This window comes from Macaca thibetana, chromosome 6, assembly GCF_024542745.1.
Source record: "Macaca thibetana thibetana isolate TM-01 chromosome 6, ASM2454274v1, whole genome shotgun sequence".
NCBI classification, from domain to species: Eukaryota; Metazoa; Chordata; class Mammalia; order Primates; family Cercopithecidae; genus Macaca; species Macaca thibetana.
In genome coordinates this window covers 35,438,332-35,458,782 of record NC_065583.1, presented here as the reverse complement: position 1 = coordinate 35,458,782, position 20,451 = coordinate 35,438,332, and the positions used below count along the sequence as shown (strand labels likewise).

The window sequence follows — 20,451 nt, the reverse complement described above, 5'->3', positions numbered from 1 at the left end:
GCCTCTTTCCTTTCCTCAAACATGCCAAGTCGGCTCCTGCCTCAGGGTCTTCGCACTTCCCTGGAAAGCCCCTGTCCCAGATATCTACACAGCTAACACACACACTACCTTCAAGCCACTGCTCAGTCTTTTTACCTTCCCCATAACTCTCGATCTCCTCATCTTGCCTCATTTTCCTTCTTAGGATACATTCTAAGAATATTAGACCTGACATATTATATTGTTATTTATTTGTCATTATTATCTTGCTACTAAAATAGATCTCCAACAGAATGCCTATTTTCTTCATTGCTGTATCCCCGGGGCCTATAATAGTGTTCTACTTATGATAGATTTTCAATCAATATTGCGTGAAGGTAAGGAAGGCTGAATGCAGGAACTGAAAGAGGCTAATTTGTGTAAAGTTGCATGGCAGAGTGCCTGGCACACAGGGGTATGAGTTATTTTTATTTGATATGTCTAAATCACAAGGGGCTTATTTAATCCAAAGATGAGTGGATGGTTTTAAACATCAGAGTGGACTCTTCTAACATCAGAGGGATAACAAGATGGAATGAGAGTCTTGTCAGTCCACTACTGCTGTTTTCTATTCCCCCCCTTTCCCTGCCCAAAAAACCCCAACAGTCACTACTGACATGGAGCTTTCCACATTTCTCCTGGATGCTTATCTAATCTGCAAGGACGTCAGATCTGGGTCTCCACACAGGTCCAATGGGAACACATAAAGATCTTGGGGAATTGGGGCAAGGACTATTTCCAGTAACCACACACCCAAAGATGCTATTCTCAATCTTTTCTCCCTGGTGACACTGCTCTTAACATGTGAAGCAATATTTTTGTCTTACGGGGTCTCGCTCTGTCACTCAGGCTGAAGCACAGTGGCACGATCTCAGCTCACAGCATCTATGACCTCCCGCCTTAAGTGATGCTTTCACCTCAGCCTCCTGAGTAGCTGGGACTGCAGGCATTCGCCACCACACCTGGCAAATTTTTAAATTTTTTGTAGAGACGGGGTCTCACTATCTTCCCCAGGTTGGTCTTGAACTCCTAGGCTCAAGAGATCCTCTTGCCTTAGCCTCCCAAAGTGCTGGGATTACAGACTTGAGCCACTGTGGTCGTGCGAAGCAATTTTGTATTTATTTATTTATATAAGGCAGGTTCTTTCTCTGTCACCCAAGCCAGAATACAGTGGCATAAACATGGCTCACTGCAGCCTCGACCTCCTGGGCAATTCTCCCGCCTCATTTTTTGTAGAGACAGGGTCTCACCATGTTGCCTAGGCTGGTCTTGAACTCCTGGGCTCAAGTGATCTTTCCACTCAGCCACCCAAATTGCTTGGATTATAAGCATGAGCCACCATGCTTGGCTTGAAGCAACATTCTGGTTCTTTTTTTCCCCTGACATAGTCTTGCTCTGTTGTCCAGGCTGGAGTGCAGTGGTGTGATATTGGCTCACCTGCAACCTCTGCCTCCCAGGTTCAAGCAATTCTCCTGCCTCAGCCTCCCAAGTAGCGGGGACTACAGGAGTGTGCCACCATGCCCAGCTTATTTTTGTATTTTTAGTAGAGACAGGGTTTCACCATGTTGGCCAGGCTGGTCTCAAACTCCTGATCTCAAGTGATCTGCCTGCCTCAGCCTTGCAAAGTGCTGGGATTACAGGCGTAAGCCACTGTGCCCAGCCTTGAAGCAACTTTTTAAAAAATCGAGATACTTCTAGAGTCATATGCAATTGTAAGATGTAATATAGAAAGAACCCTCACACACTCTTCCCAGTTTCCTCCAATGGTAGCATTTATTTTTTTGACACAAAGTTTTGCTCTGTTGGCCAGGCTGGTCTCAAATTCCTGGACTCAAGAGATCCTCCTACCTCAGCTTCCTGAGTAGCTGGAATCACAGGCACCTGCCATCACACCCAGCCAATGGTAACTTTTTGCAAAACTGTAGTATAATTTGAAGACCAGAATATTGACATTGATACATGTTTTTTGTTCATTTGTGTGTGTGTGTGTGTGTCTGCACATAAGCCTTTAGAAGACACACACACACACACGAAGTCTTCAAAAAGTTTATGGAAAATGTGTAGTATGAAAACACTAAGGCCGGGCGCGGTGGCTCAAGCCTGTAATCCCAGCACTTTGGGAGGCCGAGACGGGCGGATCACAAGGTCAGGAGATCGAGACCAGCCTGGCTAAATACGGTGAAACCCCGTCTCTACTAAAAAATACAAAAAACTAGCCGGGTGAGGTGGCGGGCGCCTGTAGTCCCAGCTACTCGGGAGGCTGAGGCAGGAGAATGGCATAGACCCGGGAGGCGGAGCTTGCAGTGAGCTGAGATGCGGCCACTGCACTCCAGCCTGGGCGACAGAGCGAGACTCCATCTCAAAAAAAAAAAAAAAAAAAGAAAACACTATGCATGGATTTCAAATTTTTTTAACAAAATAAACTCATACTAACTTGTTATAACATTTCTAAACAGGATCTAGTTTGAGGCCCTAAGAGGGATAAGACATCAGTTTGAAAAGGGCCCCTATTAAAGCAACATGAATTCTGCTAAAATTGAAGAAAGAGCAAACATCAAACTTTTTGTGAAGCTTGGGTGGAATAATGTAAATTATTCATGCTTTACAAAAACCTCATGGGAACATTGCTCCCAAATAAATCAGCAGTTTACAAAGGGATAGCTTGTTATAAGAAGGGACAAGAGAGTGTAGACGATGAACCCCACAGCTGCAGATCATCTACATCAATTTGCTAAAAAAAAAAAAAAAAAAAGGCTGGGCGCGGTGGCTCAAGCCTATAATCCCAGCACCTTGGGAGGCCAAGACGGGCAGATCACGAGGTCAGGAGATCGAGACCATCCTGGCTAACACGGTGAAACCCCATCTCTACTAAAAAAAAAAATACAAAAAACTAGCCGGGCGAGGTGGCGCGCACCTGTAGTCCCGGCTACTCAGGAGGCTGAGGCAGGAGAATGGCGTAAACCCGGAAGGCGGAGCTTGCAGTGAGCTGAGATCTGGCCACTGCACTCCAGCCTGGGCGACAGAGCGAGACTCCATCTCAAAAAAAAAAAAAAAAAATTAATCTTGTTTGTGCCCTAATGGAAGAGGAGCAACAATTTACAGCAGAAACAGTGGCCAACACCATAGACATTTCAACTGGTTCCACTTACACAATTCTAACTGGAAATTAAAGTTGAGCAAACTTTCCACTAAATGGGTGCCAAAACTGCTGCAACCAGATCAGCTGCAGACAAGAGTAGCTTTCATTGGAAATTTTGAAGTAAGATCACAATCCTGAAGCATTTCTTCAAAGAATTGTAAAAGGAGATGAAACAGGGCTTTAGGAGTACAATCCCGGAGACAAAATACAATCAAAACAATAGCTACCAAGAAATAGCAGTGGGCTAGTCAAAGCAAAAGCAGACTGGTCAGCAGCAGAGGTCACGGCAACAGTTTTTTTTGGATGTTCAAGGCATTTTGCTCAAGGGCTAAAGAATGATAACATATGCTTATTATGAGAGTGTTTTCAGAAAATTAGCTGAAGCTTCAGCAGAAACACATCTGTGAAAGTTACACCAGAGATTCCTTCTCCATCTTGGCAATGATCCTGCTCATTAATCTCATCAAATAGCCAGGTGTGGTGGCTCATACCTGTAATCCCAGCACTTTGGGAGGCTGAGGAGGGCGGATCACGAGGTCGGGAGATTGAGACCATCCTGGCTAACACGTTGAAACTCTGTCTCTACTAAAAATACAAAAAATTAGCCGGACATGGTGGTGGGCGCCTGTAGTCCCAGGTACTAGGAAGGTTGAGGCAGGAGAATGGCATGAACCCAGGAGGTGGAGTTTGCAGTGAGGTGAGGTTGCACCACTGCACTCCAGCCTGGGAGACAAAGCAAGACCCTGTCTCAAAAAAAAACAAAAAAACAAAAAAACAAAAAAAACTTAGGCAGCTACCCTGTGGTCCTAATTTAGCTCCTTCTGCCTTCTTTTTGTTTCCTAATGTTTAAAAAATATGTAAAGGGCCCCCATTTTTCTTCACTTCTTAATGTAAAAAAAGACTGCATTGACATGGCTAAATTCCCAGGACTCTCAGTTCTTTAGGGATGAACTAAATGCCCAGTATCTTTTGTGTGATATCACTTGTGTGTTCCCAATGTGTCTGGAACTTGATAAAGCTTATGTTGAGAAATAAAGTTTGTGGTTTTTCTTTTTCTTTTTTTCTTTTCTTTTCTTTCTTTCTTTCTTTCTTTCTTTCTTTCTTTCTTTCTTTCTTTCTTTCTTTCTTTCTTTCTTTCTTTCTTTTTTTTTTTTTTTTTTTGAGACGGAGTCTTGCGCTGTCGCCCAGGCTGGAGTGCAGTGGCCGGATCTCAGCTCACTGCAAGCTCCGCCTCCCGGGTTCACGCCATTCTCCGGCCTCAGCCTCCCGAGTAGCTGGGACTACAGGCGCTGCCACCTCGCCCGGCTATTTTTTGTATTTCTTAGTAGAGACGGGGTTTCACCGTGTTAGCCAGGATGGTCTCGATTTCCTGACCTCGTGATCCGCCCATCTCGGCCTCCCAAAGTGCTGGGATTACAGGCTTGAGCCACCGCGCCCGGCCTCTTTTTTTTTTTTTGAGACTGAGTCTTGCTCTGTCACCCAGGCTGGAGTGCAGTGGCGCGATCTCGGCTCAATGCAACCTCTGCCTCCCGGGTTCGTGCCATTCTCCTGCCTCAGCCTCCCCAGCAGCTGGGACTACCAGCGCACGCTGCCACACCTGGCTAATTTTGTGTGTGTGTATGTATTTTTAGTAGAGACGGGGTTTCAACGTGTTAGCCAGGATGGTCTGGATGTCTTTTTTTTTTTTTTTTTTTGAGACGGAGTCTCGCTCTGTCGCCCAGTCTGGAGTGCTGTGGCCGGATCTCAGCTCACTGCAAGCTCCGCCTCCCGGGTTCCCGCCATTCTCCTGCCTCAGCCTCCCCAGTAGCTGGAACTACAGGCGCCCGCCACTTCGCCCGGCTAGTTTTTTGTATTTTTTAGTAGAGAGGGGGTTTCACCGGGATAGCCAGGATGGTCTCGATCTCCTGACCTTGTGATCCGCCCGTCTCGGCCTCCCAAAGTGCTGGGATTACAGGCTTGAGCCACCGCGCCCGACCCAGGTCTCCATGTCTTGACCTTGTGATCCACCTGCCTCAGCCTCCCAAAGTGCTGGAATTATAGGCGTGAGCCACCGTGCCTGGCCTTATTTTTCTTTTAATTGCCCTTTTCCATGAACTTTTTGAGGTCCCTTCTTCTGTGCATATGTATGTAAGTTTAGTTCTATTTTTTCTTTTTTTTGACCCAGCCATCAACTTGACTTTATATATGTTTAGTTCTATTCAGTTTACCATCCTGTAGTTCCTGCATCCACCATCACAGTCAAGAATCAAAACAGTTCCAACACCAAAAGTGTCCCTCATGTTGCACTTTTATAACCACTCCCACTCTCCCTGGGTTGGGAAGGGGTCTCAGTTGTCTCAGTTCCTCTCAATGTGGGCCTCTCCATAGGGCTGCTAGAATGTCTTGAAACATGATGACTAGCTTTCCCCCAAGCAAGAGATCAAAGGCGGGAGCTAGTTTTTGTTTCTTTTTTTTTTTTTTTTTTTTTTTCCAGCAGTCTCACTCTGTCACCCAGGTTGGAGTGCAGTGGCTTGATCTCGGTTTACTGCAACCTCTGTTTCCCAGGTTAAAGCAATTCTCATGCCTCAGTCTCCCAAGTAGCTGAGATTACAGGCATGTGCCACCACAGCTAGCTAATTTCTGTAGCTGTTCGAAGTGAAGGGAAAATGTGGATAAACTTAAAAAAAGGAGGGGGAAGAGGAGAGAGAAAAGAAGAGGCAAGAGTTGCAAGTGAGAAAGCTCTTGGCTTGCTGTCAGAACTTCTGGATGCTACTTCTACTCCACAGAGGTGTAATTCTGAGTAAACCACTTGCCTCTCTGGGCCTTTTCCTTCATTTGCAAAGTTGTGAGGAGGGGTTTGGTGAGAGAGTTTCATTAGATGAGTTTTAAGTGCACCTCTGATTTTACTACTCTATGTAAGGGATTTATATACTGGGGCCAGTAAACTAAACCCTGCTGGCATCTGCTTTGTACACCTGTGAGGTTACAATGGCCTTTACATTTTTGTTTGTATTAAATTAAATTAAATTATTTAATTTATTTATTTGAGACAGGGTCTTGCTCTTTTGCCCAGGCTGGAGGGCAGTAATATGATCTCAGCTCACTGCCACCTCCACCTCTCCAGTTCAATCAATTCTCCTGCCTCAGACTCCCAAGTAGCTGGGATTACAGGCGTGTGCCACCACGGCCGGCTAATTTTTTGTTTGTTTGTTTTTGAGACAGAGTCTCGCTGTGTCGTTGAGGCTGAAGTGCAGTGGCCCGATCTTGGCTCCTGGGTTCAAGTGATTCTCCTGCCTCAGCCTTCTGAGTAGCTGTGACTACAGGCATGAGCCACCACGCCCGGCTAATTTTTGTATTTTTAGTAGAGACGGGTTTCACCATGTTGGCCAGGCTGGTCTCGATCTCCTTACCTCATGATCCGCCTGCCTCGACTTCCCAAAGTGCAGGGATTACAGGCGTGAGCCACCGCGCCCAGCCATAATCTTTTTTTTTTTTTTTTTTTTTTTTTTTTGAGACAGAGTCTCCCTCTGTCACCAGAGCTGGAGTGCAGTGGCTCGATCTTGGCTCACTCCAACCCCTGCCGCCCGGGTTCAAGTGGTTCTCCTGCCTCAGCCTCCCGAGTAGCTGGGATTGACTACAGGCGCCCGCCACCATACCCAGCTAATTTTTTGTATTTTTAGTAGAGGCGGGATTTCACTATGTTGGCGTGATCTGCCTGCCTTGGCCTCCCAAAGCGCTGGGATTACAGGCGTGAGCCACTGCGCCCGGCCCACAACCATCCCACACCTGGTTAATTTTTGTATCTTCACTAGAGACAGGGTTTCACCATATTGGCCAAGCTGGTCTCGAACTCCTGACCTCAGGTGATCCACTCGCCTTGGCCTCCCAAAATGTTGGGATTACAGGCATGAGTCACTGCGCGCCGGCCTCCCCCCTGCTTTTTTTTTTTTTTTTTTTTTTTTAGATGGAGTTTCGCTCTTGTCGGGATCTTGGCTCACTGCAACCTCCGCCTCCCAGGTTCAAGCGATTCTCCTGCCTCCGTCTCCCGAGTAGGTGGGATTACAGACGTGCGCCACCATGTCTGGCTAATTTTGTATTTTTAGTAGAGACCGGTTTCACCATGTTGGTCAGGTTGGTCTCGAACTCCTGACTCTAGGTGATCCACCCGCCTTGGCCTCCCAGAATGCTGGGATTACAGGCGTGAGGTACCGCCCCCCGGCCCGGCCTACATTTTTAAATGGTGAAAAAAATGGTATGTGAAAATTATATAAATTTAACATTTTATATAATTTTAATAAATTTTTGTAATACAGCCACAATCATTCTATTTACATACTGTCCATGTATAATTTTATGCCAAGACATTGTATGTTGGGTAGTTGCCATAGATACCTCAAGGCTCACAAAACCAAAAATATTTAGTGTCTGATCCTTTGCAGAAGTGTGCCTCTACCTGTTCTGTATATATATGGTATGTCTGTTTATTTGAGGTTGATCCATTTCTTTTATATGAGGCGTGTGCTCATTAGGTATTTTTCAAAATGTTATTACAATGCATAACCCCATAAAACTGTTCATCTTCGTAAGAGGAGAAGCTCGTTTTGCTCACCACTGGACTCCCAGTGCCTTACTCAGTGCTGGCAATTGCAGGGACTCAGTATATGTTATTGGGTAAGCATTTTAACATCAGTGCTAAAACAGTGATTTCAAAACTCCAGAAGGAATTTCTCACCTACTAGAAAGTTAAGTTGACTATATCGGTAGTGTCTAATTTTTCTTTAAAATTATTTTTTTAATCCTTCTTTGCTGATTAAAATTCTCCCTACCCGTCCCCCAACCACTGAATTTTAGATATGCAATGAAAAGATAATTAGAACCAAACTATTGGAGTCGTTTTTCTTTCTAAATAAAGCAACATTTATTAATAATACTAGCAAAATTGAAATGGCCTCAGCCTTTTACATCCGTGCGCCACGTTTTAAAAATGACGATTACTGGATTCCAAGGCATGGTTGTCAGAAACATTCTGCGTAATTAAAGCAGAGCAGCAAAAAATACAAACGTGAGTGCCGATCAACATGAGTGTGTAAAGAAAAAAAGTAAAATTTTGCATTCTGTGCAATGTGTCGAACGTGAACGTATTGCACGTTGTGTTGCAGATTTACTACAGCTGAGTCATTTCGGGACACGAGTGTGTGTTTCCAGGAAAAACGAGAGGAAGGAACCAGGCTGAGGGGCTCGCCGGGTTCCCCCAGGCACTCCCAGCAGCAGACACCAGTATTCCGCGGCGGGCGGCGGCGTGGTCAAAAAAAGGCGCCGCTGCCCCTTTAAGAGGCAAAGCACCTTTTCCAAGATACCATCTTGCACCAGGAGTTCACGTAAGCTCTCCACCTACCTTGCTATATCTCTCCTCCCTGACTGGGTACGGCCTGCCGGCGGGGCGAGCGAGCCTTTTCATTGGTCTTGCCCTCAGGGCCCTCTCTCTCTTATTGGTTCTCAGGCCTGCCACTCGGCACTGTCTCCCGCCCACCTCAACCTTCGGGCTAGGTTGAGTGAGGGCTCTTGGGTTAGTTCCTGTTAGGCCCCGGCCGGGGGAGTAGGTTGAAGTCTCCTAAGATGCCCGGTGGGCTGGGGCACCGGGAGCTGTGAAGGGAACGTGAGGAGGCGGCGTAGTGGAGACCCACGGCAGGCCTGAAGAAGAGCGGCGGCCGAGCCCGCCTTCCCTGCACCATGCTCATAGAGGATGTGGATGCCCTCAAGTCCTGGCTGGCCAAGTTACTGGAGCCGATGTGAGTGAGCCGGGCTGGGCCGGGGCCGGCGAACGTGGGCGTTGGGGGCCCGCGGGGGCGTGGGGGAGGGGAGGCGGCGTGGGGGGCGGCGCTGAGGGGCCGCGGCCGGGAGGTCCCGGCGACGCCTTCCCTGTAGTACTATCACCATTGTGGTGGGGCTGAGGGTGGAAGAGGAGCGCTGGGGACGGAGAGGCACCGTGGACGTGGGACTGGGGGGGCAGGCAAGGACAGCGAGGGCTTTTCAAACGCAAATATCGGGGTGTTGGAAGGGGTAGCAGGGGCAGTAAGGGAATTTAAAACATTGCTGTTTGAGAACTGAGAGAGGGGTAGCAGGGCTCTTGAGGAATTTTTGAAATGTGAATATTGGGATGTCGAAGGGAATAGCAGAATATCATCAAGGGTTTGATAAACATTATTATTCTGGGACTGAAAGGTCTACAAGCAAAATATCGAGGGCATTTTCGAAATATGAGGGCAGAAGCGGATAGCAGGGACATTGAAACTATATAGCTATTATTGGTGAGTTCTAAGGGATCAAGAATATTGGAGGATTTGAAAAATACTATGGAGTAGATGGAAAGGATGTGTGGCATTTGAAGGGTTTTAGAAATTATTGGGGACGTGATAAGTGTGGTAGCAAAGATATTAAGGGATTTTAAAGTATTATTGAGGACTCGATAGTGCTAGGGGAACTGATGACTTTTAGATACATGAAGGTTGGAAAAAATAGGTTTTTGTAAGTTTAGTTGAGGGTTGAAAGGGCTACACTGGTATGCAGCATTTATTGGTGGGGGAGTGTACCTAACAGCATATAGGGATTTTTAGATACAGGTGTTGGAGGAATAAAAGGAGCGGTAGAAAGAATAAGAGATTTGTAAATATTCTTGTGCGATTGAGAGGATAGTTTTGTAAATGTTTTTGTAAGATTGAGAGGACACCTGAAGATAATTGGGGTGTAGGATGAGGGACTCAAAAGAATGAGACCGGTCTTTTAAAAATATTTTGGGTAGTGTTAGTAGAAATGTTCTTGGGAGGCTTGAAAGAGGTAATAGAGGTATCAACATTTTGTTTGTTTTATAACCTTTTTTTTTCAAACAATGCCTCACTCTGTCTCCTAGGCTGGAGTTCAGTGGCTCGATCTCGGCTCACTGCAACCTCCACCTCCCGGGTTCAAGCGATTCTTCTGCCTCAGCCTCCCGAGTAGCTGGGACTACAGGCGCGCGCCAGCACGCCCAGCTAATTTTTTGTGTTTTTAGTAGAGACATGTTGGCCAGGGTGGTCTCGAACTCCTGACCTCAGGTGATCCGCTCGCCTTGGCCTTCCAAAGTGCTGGGATTACAGGCGTGAGCCACTGGACCTGGCCATGTTTGATAACCATTTTAAAGGCTAGGGTTGTGGAGTGTTTATTTGGGGGAATGGGGTATGGCTAGTTACTGGAAAGGAAAGGATAATGTTCTGCCTCCTCCTTGCTTCTGCTTATTCTCTTATTGAAGGTTAGGGCTTTCTGCTTGAAAGAAAGGGATAGAAGAAGAGATGTGCAGGCTTCGATTCATTAGGTCAGGCTGCATTAGTGGAAAATTGAGTGTTTTTCAGAGGTGAAGATAGGGAGTAGTTTGGGAGGTGTGGAGGCATGATAAAGGAGCTTTTGAGGGACAGTGTCAAGCTACTTCCCTGTTAATTTTTCAGTGAAAATGACTTCTGAACACACTCGAAGGTTTTTTAGAAGAATATAGGTCTCTTGAATAGGGGTTTTTTCACCCCTACAATGAAGTTTTGGGCACAAAGATGGAAATGGTTTGTGGTGAAGGTGGGAAATAAAATGGATGTAGTGAAATTGACCGTATATGGGAAAAGATTGAAAAAAGAAAAATATCTTTATGTTTAAAGTGTTCTTCATGTGGCCAGGCACGGTGGCTCACGCCTCTAATCCCAATACTTTGGGAAGCCCGGGTGGGCGGATCATGAGGTCAGGAGTTCGAGACCAGCCTGGCCAATATGGTGAAACTCCGTCTCTACAGAAAATGTAAAAATTAGCCGGGCGTGGTGGGGCGTGTCTGTAGTCCCAGCTACTGGGGAGGCTGAGGCAGAAGAATCACTTGAATCCCAGGAGGCGTAGGTTTCAGTGAACCGAGATGAGATGGTGCCACTGCACTCCAGCCTGGGCGACAGAGCCAGACTCCATCTCAAAATAATAAAAATAAGAAAAGTATTATTCATGTTAAGATTAAAAAAGAAAAAATACATCTCTTTATTTTGTATTCCTGCTGCTCTGATGCCTTTAAAAAAAAAACCTACTTTCCATACAAGTTTAATTTTGTTAGTAGATATCCTTTTAAGAAGTATTAAACATACATTTTATGTCTTCGATAGAAGGTAACAACTTTTAGCCTTGTAGTTACTTGCTTTTTCTTTTCTTTTTTTTTTTTTTTTTTTTTTTTTTTAAAGCTCCCTAAGATGTTTTACTCTGAGTAGTGCTTTTTGGTTTTTTTTTCCCCCCTTAATGTTGAAAGTTAGTCTGGGTGGGAGCTTCATCTTGCTTAGGCTTTTTTTTTTTTTCTAAAGCTACTTAGACTCATAAGTATGATCATTCTGTAATTTTCATGAGTAAAAATTATCTTTCAAAATGATTACTTGAGTTTAGTTTCTCTTTTTGAGTTATATATTCAACTTAAAGTTCACATGCTTATTTTTTTTTTTAATTTTTGTTATTTAGGGTAAAAAAAGGCTAAAATATTTATTTATTTGTTTGTTTGTTTGTTTATTTGAGATGGCGTTTCGCTTTTGTTGCCCAGGCTGGAGTTTGGTGGTGCAATCTCAGGTCACTGCAATCTCTGCCTCCTGGGTTCAAGCGATTCTCCTACCCCAGCCTCACTAGTAGCTGGGCTTACAGGCACTTGCCACCATGCCCGGGTAATTTTTTGTATTTTTAGTAGAGATGGGGGTTTTACCGTGTTGGCCAGGTTGGTCTCCAGTTCTTGACCTCAGGTGATCCACCCGCCTCAGCCTCCCAGAATGCTGGGATTACAGGCATGAGCCGCTGCACCTGGCCTAAAATACTTACTTTTAACTCGCCTAAGTAATGGTTTTGAATGGAGATATTAATAATAATAAAGTAAATGCAGATACCATGTATATTTTTATCCTTAGTATGTCATCATGGGAGATTTTTTGTTTGTTTAGATATCCTAAAATGTAATAAATGATATGCTAAAGTGGGCTGTGTTTGTAAATTTACTTTTTTGCATATTCCAGATTCAAGAAAATTTTCATGGCAGATTGGCATGTTGCTACAACATTGCATTTCAGAGCAGTTGCTAGGCTTTGAGATAGTATAGTTGCACTGGCTAGGTTGGAATCAAAACTATAGCCGTGCACATGATTTTTTTTTTTTTCCTTTTGCTTTTGTTTTTGAGATGGAGTCTCACACTGTCGCCCAGGCTGGAGTGCGGTGGCGCTCACTGCAACCTCCGCCTGCCGGGTTCAAGTGATTCTCCTGCTTCAGCCTCCTGAGTAGCTGGGATTACAGGTGCCCGCCACCATGCCTGGCTAATTTTTTGTGTTTTTTAGTAGAGAGGGGGTTTCACTATGTTGGCCAGGCTGGTTTTGAACTCCTGACCTTGTGATCCGTCTGCCTCGGCCTCCCAAAGCGCTGGGATTACAGGCATGAGCCACTGCGCCCGGCCTGTGTGCACATGATTTTCTATCACATTTTCTTATTTAACTTAGTTTACAGTAAATTAAATTTATAAAAGCTTCCAATTCCTGGGGGATTTTTAAAATGTTACAGCTTGTCCCTAGTGAAACATATGCATATAACAGGAGGTATTTCTTTTTTTTTTTTTTTTTTCAAGACAGAGTCTCGGTTGCCGAGGCTGGAGTGCAGTGGCACGATCTTGGCTCACTGCAGCCTCCATCTCCGGGGTTCAAGCGATTCTCCTGCCTCAACCTCCCAAGTATCTGGGATTACAGGCATGCACCACCTTGCCTGGCTAATTTTTGTATTTTTGGTAGAGATGGGGTTTCACCGTGTTGGTCAGGCTGGTCTTGAACTCCTGACCTCAGGTGACCCGGCTCCCAAAGTGCTGGGATTACAGGCGTGAGCTGCCGCACCCGGCCTAACAGGAGGTATTTCTAAACCAATCTAGTTTACAGTTGATTATTCCCTATGGCCTAGTTAGTAATGTCATGGGCTAGTAGAGCTTATAACTGTCATCTTCCATTCCCTTTGTAGGTAGCAAACACATCTATTACTTTTATTAGAGGAAAGACAGGAGGGAGACAGGAAGAAATGACACCTTAACTGGCTGGAATAAACTAGTACCACCATTTTTGTTAGCAGTGCAGTAAAAGGGAGGGAAACCAATATCTCAGTCAAGAAGTTTCTCTCTTTCCCTACAGCTGTATGAGTAAACTAGACTCAGTTCTTGTTTGGGGCCTTCATCTTTCCTCACTTTCAAAATATCCTAGATATCCTAGTCATAGAGACTGTGTAGGGATCATGCACAATTTAGAGATGTCATGGTTTCTTTCTGTCAGAAATAACTGCTCATTGTAAGTATGTGAACCCCTTTAAAGTACGGTTCTACTAAATTCAGGAGACAAGTGCATCACTAAATAAATTTCTGCAAGTTTAAAAAAAGATCAGGCAAGCATTTTTCAGTAACCTGTATTTCTATCAAAACATGTTGTGTTTAATGGGGAATGTTTTATTTATATTATATAAAATGTATAAATATGTATTATTCACTGCTGCTTGTTTGGCTTAGTGTAAAACTTTCTCTTGGTGTATGTTTTAAAAAGCATGGTGGAATTTGTAAACACTTTGGACAATTTGCATCTGTCTATCTTACTTTAATAGACGTTGTATGAATCAGGGCATTTAATTTCTAGTTCCATATCTGTTTCTGATTCACTCTGTGACAGGAGAAATTGTCTACCTTTTTCTGTTAAACAGAATTAAATTTTATTTGCCTTTTACCTACTTCACCAAGTCTGTTATGAGTATTAAAAATGTAGACTAAGTGGTTTGTGTACCTTTGAATCATTCTATAAATATAAACAACATTTTATGGTTTTTGGAGTATGAAAATACGTGAAACTGTCTACAAAAGTATTTTGCTTATTACTGTTAAACACCACTGCCACTTAAATAATAATAATCAGTCTATTACAAGGCAGATCTAGAGTCTCATTGCAGGTGCTATAGATAGCAACAGGAACTGCTAGTCAAAGTCATAGACTTGATGTGCGGTTTTTGTGAGTTCTGGCCATATCAGTGTCTTTTAAAGTGCACTGGGAGACTGAATATGTTGTCAGCTTGGAGTGTGATAGAAAAGGCAGCAATAAGGTTAATAGAATAAGTTTATTTCATTGGTTCATATTTATGGGTTCAGTGATCATGATGCGTATACTTTGGTTGAACTCTAGAGTTTACATGTTGCTTTATGTTGGCAGTCCTTTTCAAATTGAACTCTGGATGGTAATCTCTGCAGTTGCCCAAATGGGAGGAAAAATAATCATCTAGCAATTGTTAGACCTGACCACCTGGTAAATAAACTACGGGTTAAATAAGTATTTTGAGGTATATTCTTAAGTTTGGGAAGAACTGGTAATTTTCTAAGTGTACTTAGTGGCTTCAGAGAGTTAGTGTGCCTCTAAAGTGCTGTAGGACTTAAGGATACCATTCATGATTTCATAGAAAAGAACTTTGGCCAGAAGACTTCTTGGCAAGTTTTAGTCCACTAACTTAAGAATGTATTTATTCTTATGTCCTTTGGTCTGCCTTTTAAAGATGTCTGACTTCATCCTTCCTGGCCCGATAACTATAGGCTAGAAGCCAGAAGTTGCTTTTATAGCCCTATGTTTCTTGCCACTGTCTTCTCTTATCCTCTCACAATGTTGCTACTTACTTCCTTATTAATATCTTTTTATACAATTTGTTATTTTGTACTGTAATTATTTGTTTGCATGTCTACCTCTTGGCCATGGGAGTGCAGGGCAAGGTCTGTTTTGTTCAGAGTAATTCCATTACCAAGCAATATGCTTGGCACTTAGTAAACATTCAGTATATGTTTAAATGAATGAACATTCTCATATGTATATATAGGTAATTGACAATTAGAAAAGAAAGAAGTTTTTAGTAGTCTAATTTTGCGCATATGTTTAGCTGGTGGTTACTATACCAGGAGCTATCGTCCAAATACCCAAATGGTATTTGCAACTGATGAATGTATGTATATGTTTTCCTCCCAAATAAACCTAGGGTTATTTCTTCCACATCATGTTCATTCATGAAAGCCCCTAATTACTTAAAAGGAAGATGAAAGTACTATGGTCTGAATGTTGTTGTCCCCCCAAAATTCATGTTGGACATCTCAAAAAAAAAAAATGTAAGGAGCCTGCTTGTTACCATGAGAGGACATAGAAGGTACCATCTATGAGGAATGGGCCCTCACTAGACTCCAAGTTTGCTGATGCTTTAATCTTGAACTTCCCAGCCTGCAGAATTGTGAGCAACACATTTCTGTTTATAAATTACCTAGTTGGCTGGGAACTGTGGGCTCATGCCTGTCATCCCAGCACTTTGGGAGGCTGAGGTGGGTGGATCACTTGAGTCCAGGAATTCGAGACCAGCCTGGACAATGGGGCAAAACTCTGCCTTTACAAAAAAGTAAAAAAAATAGCCTTAGTCGGGCATGGTGGTGCACGCTTGTAGTCCCACCTACTTGGGAGGCTAAGGTGGGAGGATCACTTGAGCCTGGGACGTTGAGGCTGCAGTGAGCCATGATCATGCCACTGTACTCCATCCTGGGTAACAGAATGAGACCCTGTCTCAAAAAATAAATAAATACTAAATTGCCTAGTCTAAGGTATTCTGTTATAGTAGCCCAAACAGACTAAGACAGAAAGTTTTCATTTGAAAGTACCAATACATGTATATCTTTAATAGGTATTAACAAATGTGAAAGTCAACTCCATTTTTACTTACTTTGTCCAGTATGGTCTTGTCTTTTTTTTTTTTTTTTTCTTTTGAGAGGAGTTTTGCTCTTGTTGCCCAGACTGGAGTGCAATAGCACGATCTCGGCTCACTGCAACCTCCGCCACCTGGGTTCAAGCGATTCTCCTGCCTCAGCCTCCTGAGTAGCTGGGATTACAGGCATGCGCCACCACGCCTGGCTAATTTTGTATTTTTAGTAGAGACGGGGTTTCTCCATATTGGTCAGGCTAGTCGCGAACTCCTGACCTCAGGTGATCCGCCCCTGGGATTACAGGTGTGAGCCCCCGGGCCTGGCCCAGTATGGTCTTATCAAAGGAATAATCTGAACACAGATCTCAGAGTCAGACTGTTTTAAAAAATTTACTTTCATTCTTTTAAAATAAAAAAGTATTATTGCATTATGACAATATAGAAAATAGAGAAAACAAAATTATTAGTATTTATTTTCAGTTTCTCTTTTGTGTATAAATTTTTATATATCTACAGTCAAACTCATTGTAAAATTCTGATTTCTTTGACATTACATTAGAAGCATTTTTCACATGTATATGTTGCTTTTATAACCGTCACTTTGGTTTTTTTGTTTTTTGTTATTCCCCCCACCCCTGAGGTGGAGTCTTGCTCTGTCGCCCAGGCTGGAGTGCAGTGGTGTGATCTCGACTCACTACAACCTCTGCCTCCCGGTTTCAAGTGATTCTCCTGCCTCAGCCTCCCGAGTAACTGGGATTACAGGCATGTGCCGCCACGCCTGGCTAATTTTTGCATTCTTAGTAGAGACGGGCTTTCACCTGTTGGCCAGGCTGGTCTGGAACTCTTGACCTCATGATCTGCCTGCCTCGGCCTCCCAAAGTGCTGGGATTACAGGCGTTAGCCACCCCGCCCGGCCCTTGTTTTTTATCAAGACAGGGTTTTGCTCTGTCACCCAGGCTGGAGTGCAGTGACGTGGTCATAGCTCACTGTAGCCTCAACCTTCCAGGATCCAGTGGCATGGTCATAGCTCACTGTAGCCTCAGCCTTCCAGGATTGTACAGTCCTCCCGCTTCAGCCTCGTAAGTAGCTGGGACTATAGGCGCGTGCCGCCACATCAGGCTAATTTTTTAGTTTTGTTTTTTTAGAGATGGGGTTCTCACTATGTTGCCCAGACTGGTCTTGAACTCCTGAGCTGAAGCTATCCTCCCACCTCGGCCTCCTGAAGTGCTGGGATTACAGGCATGAGCCACTGTGCCTGGCCATAACCATAATTTTTTAAAAAAACATTTGTTTATTATATTGTATTTTATATTACATATATATATTTTTGAGATGGAGTCTTGCTTTGTTGCTCAGTCTGGAGTGCAGTGGCATGATCTCAGTTCACTGCAACCTCTGTCTCCTGGATGGATTCAAGCGATACTCCTGCCTCAGCCTCCTGAGTAGCTGGGATTACAAGCGCCTACCACCATGCGCAGCTAATAACCATCACTTTGGATGTCTAATTTTCACAAACATCCAACAATAAGAGAATGGTTACCTTGGCACTATTTTTTTTGTTAAAAAGTAATGCTGTTTTTATATAATAAATACATTTTATGTGTGTGTAGCTTTAGGTGCCAGTAGTATTTTCTATATTTGCCTTTATTTCCTTAGTCTGGTCTCTCATAAGTGTAACTACTGGTCAGAGAATATGGATTTTTTTTTTTTTTTTTGAGACGGAGTTTCGCTTTTGTTGCCGAGGCTGGAATGCAATGGCGCAATCTCAGCTCACCGCAACCACTGCCTCCCGGGTTCAAGCGATTCTTCTGCCTCAACCTCCCGAGTAGCTGGGATTACAGGCATGTACTACCACGCCCAGCTAATTTTGTATTTTTAGTAGAGATGGGGTTTATCCATGTTGGTCAGGCTGGTCTCAAACTCCCGATCTCAGGTGATCCACCTGCCTCAGCCTCCCAAAGTGTTGGGATTACAGGCATGAGCCACCACGCCCCACCGAGAATATGGATATTTTTAATGACTGTTGATACACATTAAGATCAGGAGATATAATTTTTTTTACCTGTGGCTCAGAAGCACATGTATTAGCTATTTCACCTCTGAAAGAAAGAGCACATTAAGATGGAACTTAAAATTAGATCCATATTCAGAAACATGTAAATTTTTCTGAAAGTGGAAAAGGTCTAAGTAGTCTTGGCTTTTTTCCTAAAGCAAGTAAATGATAATGGTTTTTCAGTAGTGTTTTTTGGCTTGGGGCCAAAGATATAGGACCTTACTCTTTGATTTTATGATTGTATGTCTGAAATTTTCTGTGAAGCTTATGTACTGGCTCAGCAGTTGTGTAATATACGTGCAATAGAGATTTCATTAAAAGGGGAAAAAGATATTTGAGATTTTTACAGATGAGGCATTTTTAGGGCAATGTTTCTGTTAGCTTACTCTGATAAAAATTTGTTGACTTTTTAAAATAACTTAAAAGATAATTGAGATGTGTTCTTAAAACGTTATTATACAAGGTGTGAATTTTAAGGAGTCCTATTTGTAAGTAACATTAACCTTTAGAAAATTTCTTTTGTTGATTCTTTAAAAGGTAACCGTTGGTTGATACTTAAGATATGTTAATTTTTCTTGCAGATATACATAAGAAAAAGACATGCTTGTGAAACAGATTTTACTTGTGTGGAATTGCAGCTGATTTTTAGTTCCACAGATGTGCTGTCTGCCTGATCTTAAATGGATCACTTAATTTATCTTTACAGATTTACAAATCTATAGTAGAATGGTAATTTAAAATGGGTATTATTGTCTTTTCTAATCTCCATGTTATAATAGAAGTCCCTTTTTGTCTAGAGACATGTTTATTTAGCATAGTCGTGGATCCCAAATTTTACAATCTCTTTCATCCCCAAATATGCTTGTTTTTATAGTCAAGCAGTAGTGGATTCCCATAAGCTTTGGTTCCAAATAAAGTAGCTAAAAGATTTTAAGTACTCTTCCTGGATATGAGAAGAAGGAAGTGATGAATTTTCAGGAAAGGGAGGTGATACCGCACTTGTATTATATTCTCAAGAGTCTTAGTTGTACTCAGATTTTTGTGACATACTTCTGTAAGTCTTGTTGAGTAGTTAGCATTGATACTGTAGCTACACTATCATGGCTGTGTTTTAGAGATTATATAGTGAGGAATCAATGGGTGAAAGAATAAGAATAATTATGAAGGTCTAGAAAATTAAAGCACAAAACTCCCCAATGTATTTAAGTTTCACTATTCAATTAGTGTGACTTATTATTTTAGACTTGTAATTTTCTTAAGAGCGTACTTTATGGATACATGTTAGGAGCCGTTAAATTTAAATGGTCCTATTCCTTTGGCTGTAAACATGCTGTTGTATTTGGTGCAGATTTCTGTCAGTTATTGACAATCATTTGTTTCCTCACATTAAACAAATGTTTAGAATCTGTGATCATTCTCTTCTCCTGGAGTCTAACCTTTTCTACTCTATTTTACTTTTCTGTATATTCATCTTGATTTTTAAAACTATCGTATCAAAATGTGTGTTTTTAAGAGTCTGAATACTAAATATATGTAAAATATATCTGGGTTTATTTTCTTTTCTTCTTCTTTTTTCTTTTTTTTTTTTTTTTTTTGAGACTTGAGTTGCGCTCTATCGCTCAGGCTGGAGTGCAGTGGCATGATCTCGGCTCACTGCAACCTCCGCCTCCCAGGCTCAAGCAGTTCTCCGGCCTCAGCCTCCCAAGTAGCTGGGATTACAGGTGCATGCCACCACACCTGACTAATTTCTGTATTTTTAGTAGACACGGGGCTTCACGATGTTGGCCAGGCTGATCTCGAACTCCTGACCTCAGGTGATCCTCCTGCCTCAGCCTCCCAAACTGCTGGAATTACAAGCATGAGCCACTGCACCCAGCCATTATCTGGGTTTCTTAAACCCATTTCAGTTATCCAATATCTGAATGTTTTGCCCATTCTTCACATGTAGAAACCTTATTATCCATACCCAGCACTAAATCTATCAGATCATTAGACTCCTTGAAGATTCCTATAACACCAGAGAAAATAACGTTGCCATTTTGTGCCATTCTTATTTATTTTTCTAAGTCTTTCTCTTCTGTGTTAGACTACCCTTATCCAAGAACTAAACTTTCTACATAAAGGTGGAAATATAATTTTTTCCCCTTCTCTCCTCCATATGAGTGTTGACTAGAACTACACTGATCAAAAATTTCTTACTGTTCTCAGGGGTGAAATTAAGTTGGACTACACATCTGTTTTTTAAGGTGTTTATAGAATAATCAGGGTAAGCGTGGCATGTGTATTTTTTTTTTTCTTTTTTTGAGACAGTCTCGCTCTGTCACCCAGGTTGGAGTGCAGCGGCGTGATCTCTGCTCACTGCAACCTCTGCCTCCCGGGTTCAAGTGATTCTCCTGCCTCAGTCTCCTGAGTAGCTGGGATTACAGGCGCATACCACCACGCCTGGCTAATTTTTGTGTTTTTAGTAGAGATGGGGTTTCACCATTTTGGTAAGGCTGGTCTTGAA

The 20,451-nt window shown here is 42.9% G+C and overlaps 2 protein-coding genes across 3 annotated transcripts in view; one reads left to right on the top strand and one right to left on the bottom strand.

Annotated features, from left to right (window-relative positions):
* The window catches only part of PRELID2 (PRELI domain containing 2), a 1,077,378-nt gene that overhangs the window by 436,458 nt on the left and 620,469 nt on the right, over positions 1-20,451 (bottom strand). The window lies entirely within an intron of this gene.
* Positions 8,651-20,451, top strand: part of RBM27 (RNA binding motif protein 27) — an 86,990-nt gene continuing 75,189 nt past the window's right edge. Inside the window, exon 1 of one of the 2 annotated variants that reach the window (XM_050793992.1) lies at positions 8,651-8,925. In XM_050793992.1, coding sequence (XP_050649949.1) covers positions 8,867-8,925 — 59 coding nt within the window. In that variant the 5' untranslated portion in view covers positions 8,651-8,866. The remainder of the gene's footprint in view (positions 8,926-20,451) is intronic. The other variant, XM_050793993.1, reaches the window with a different exon arrangement.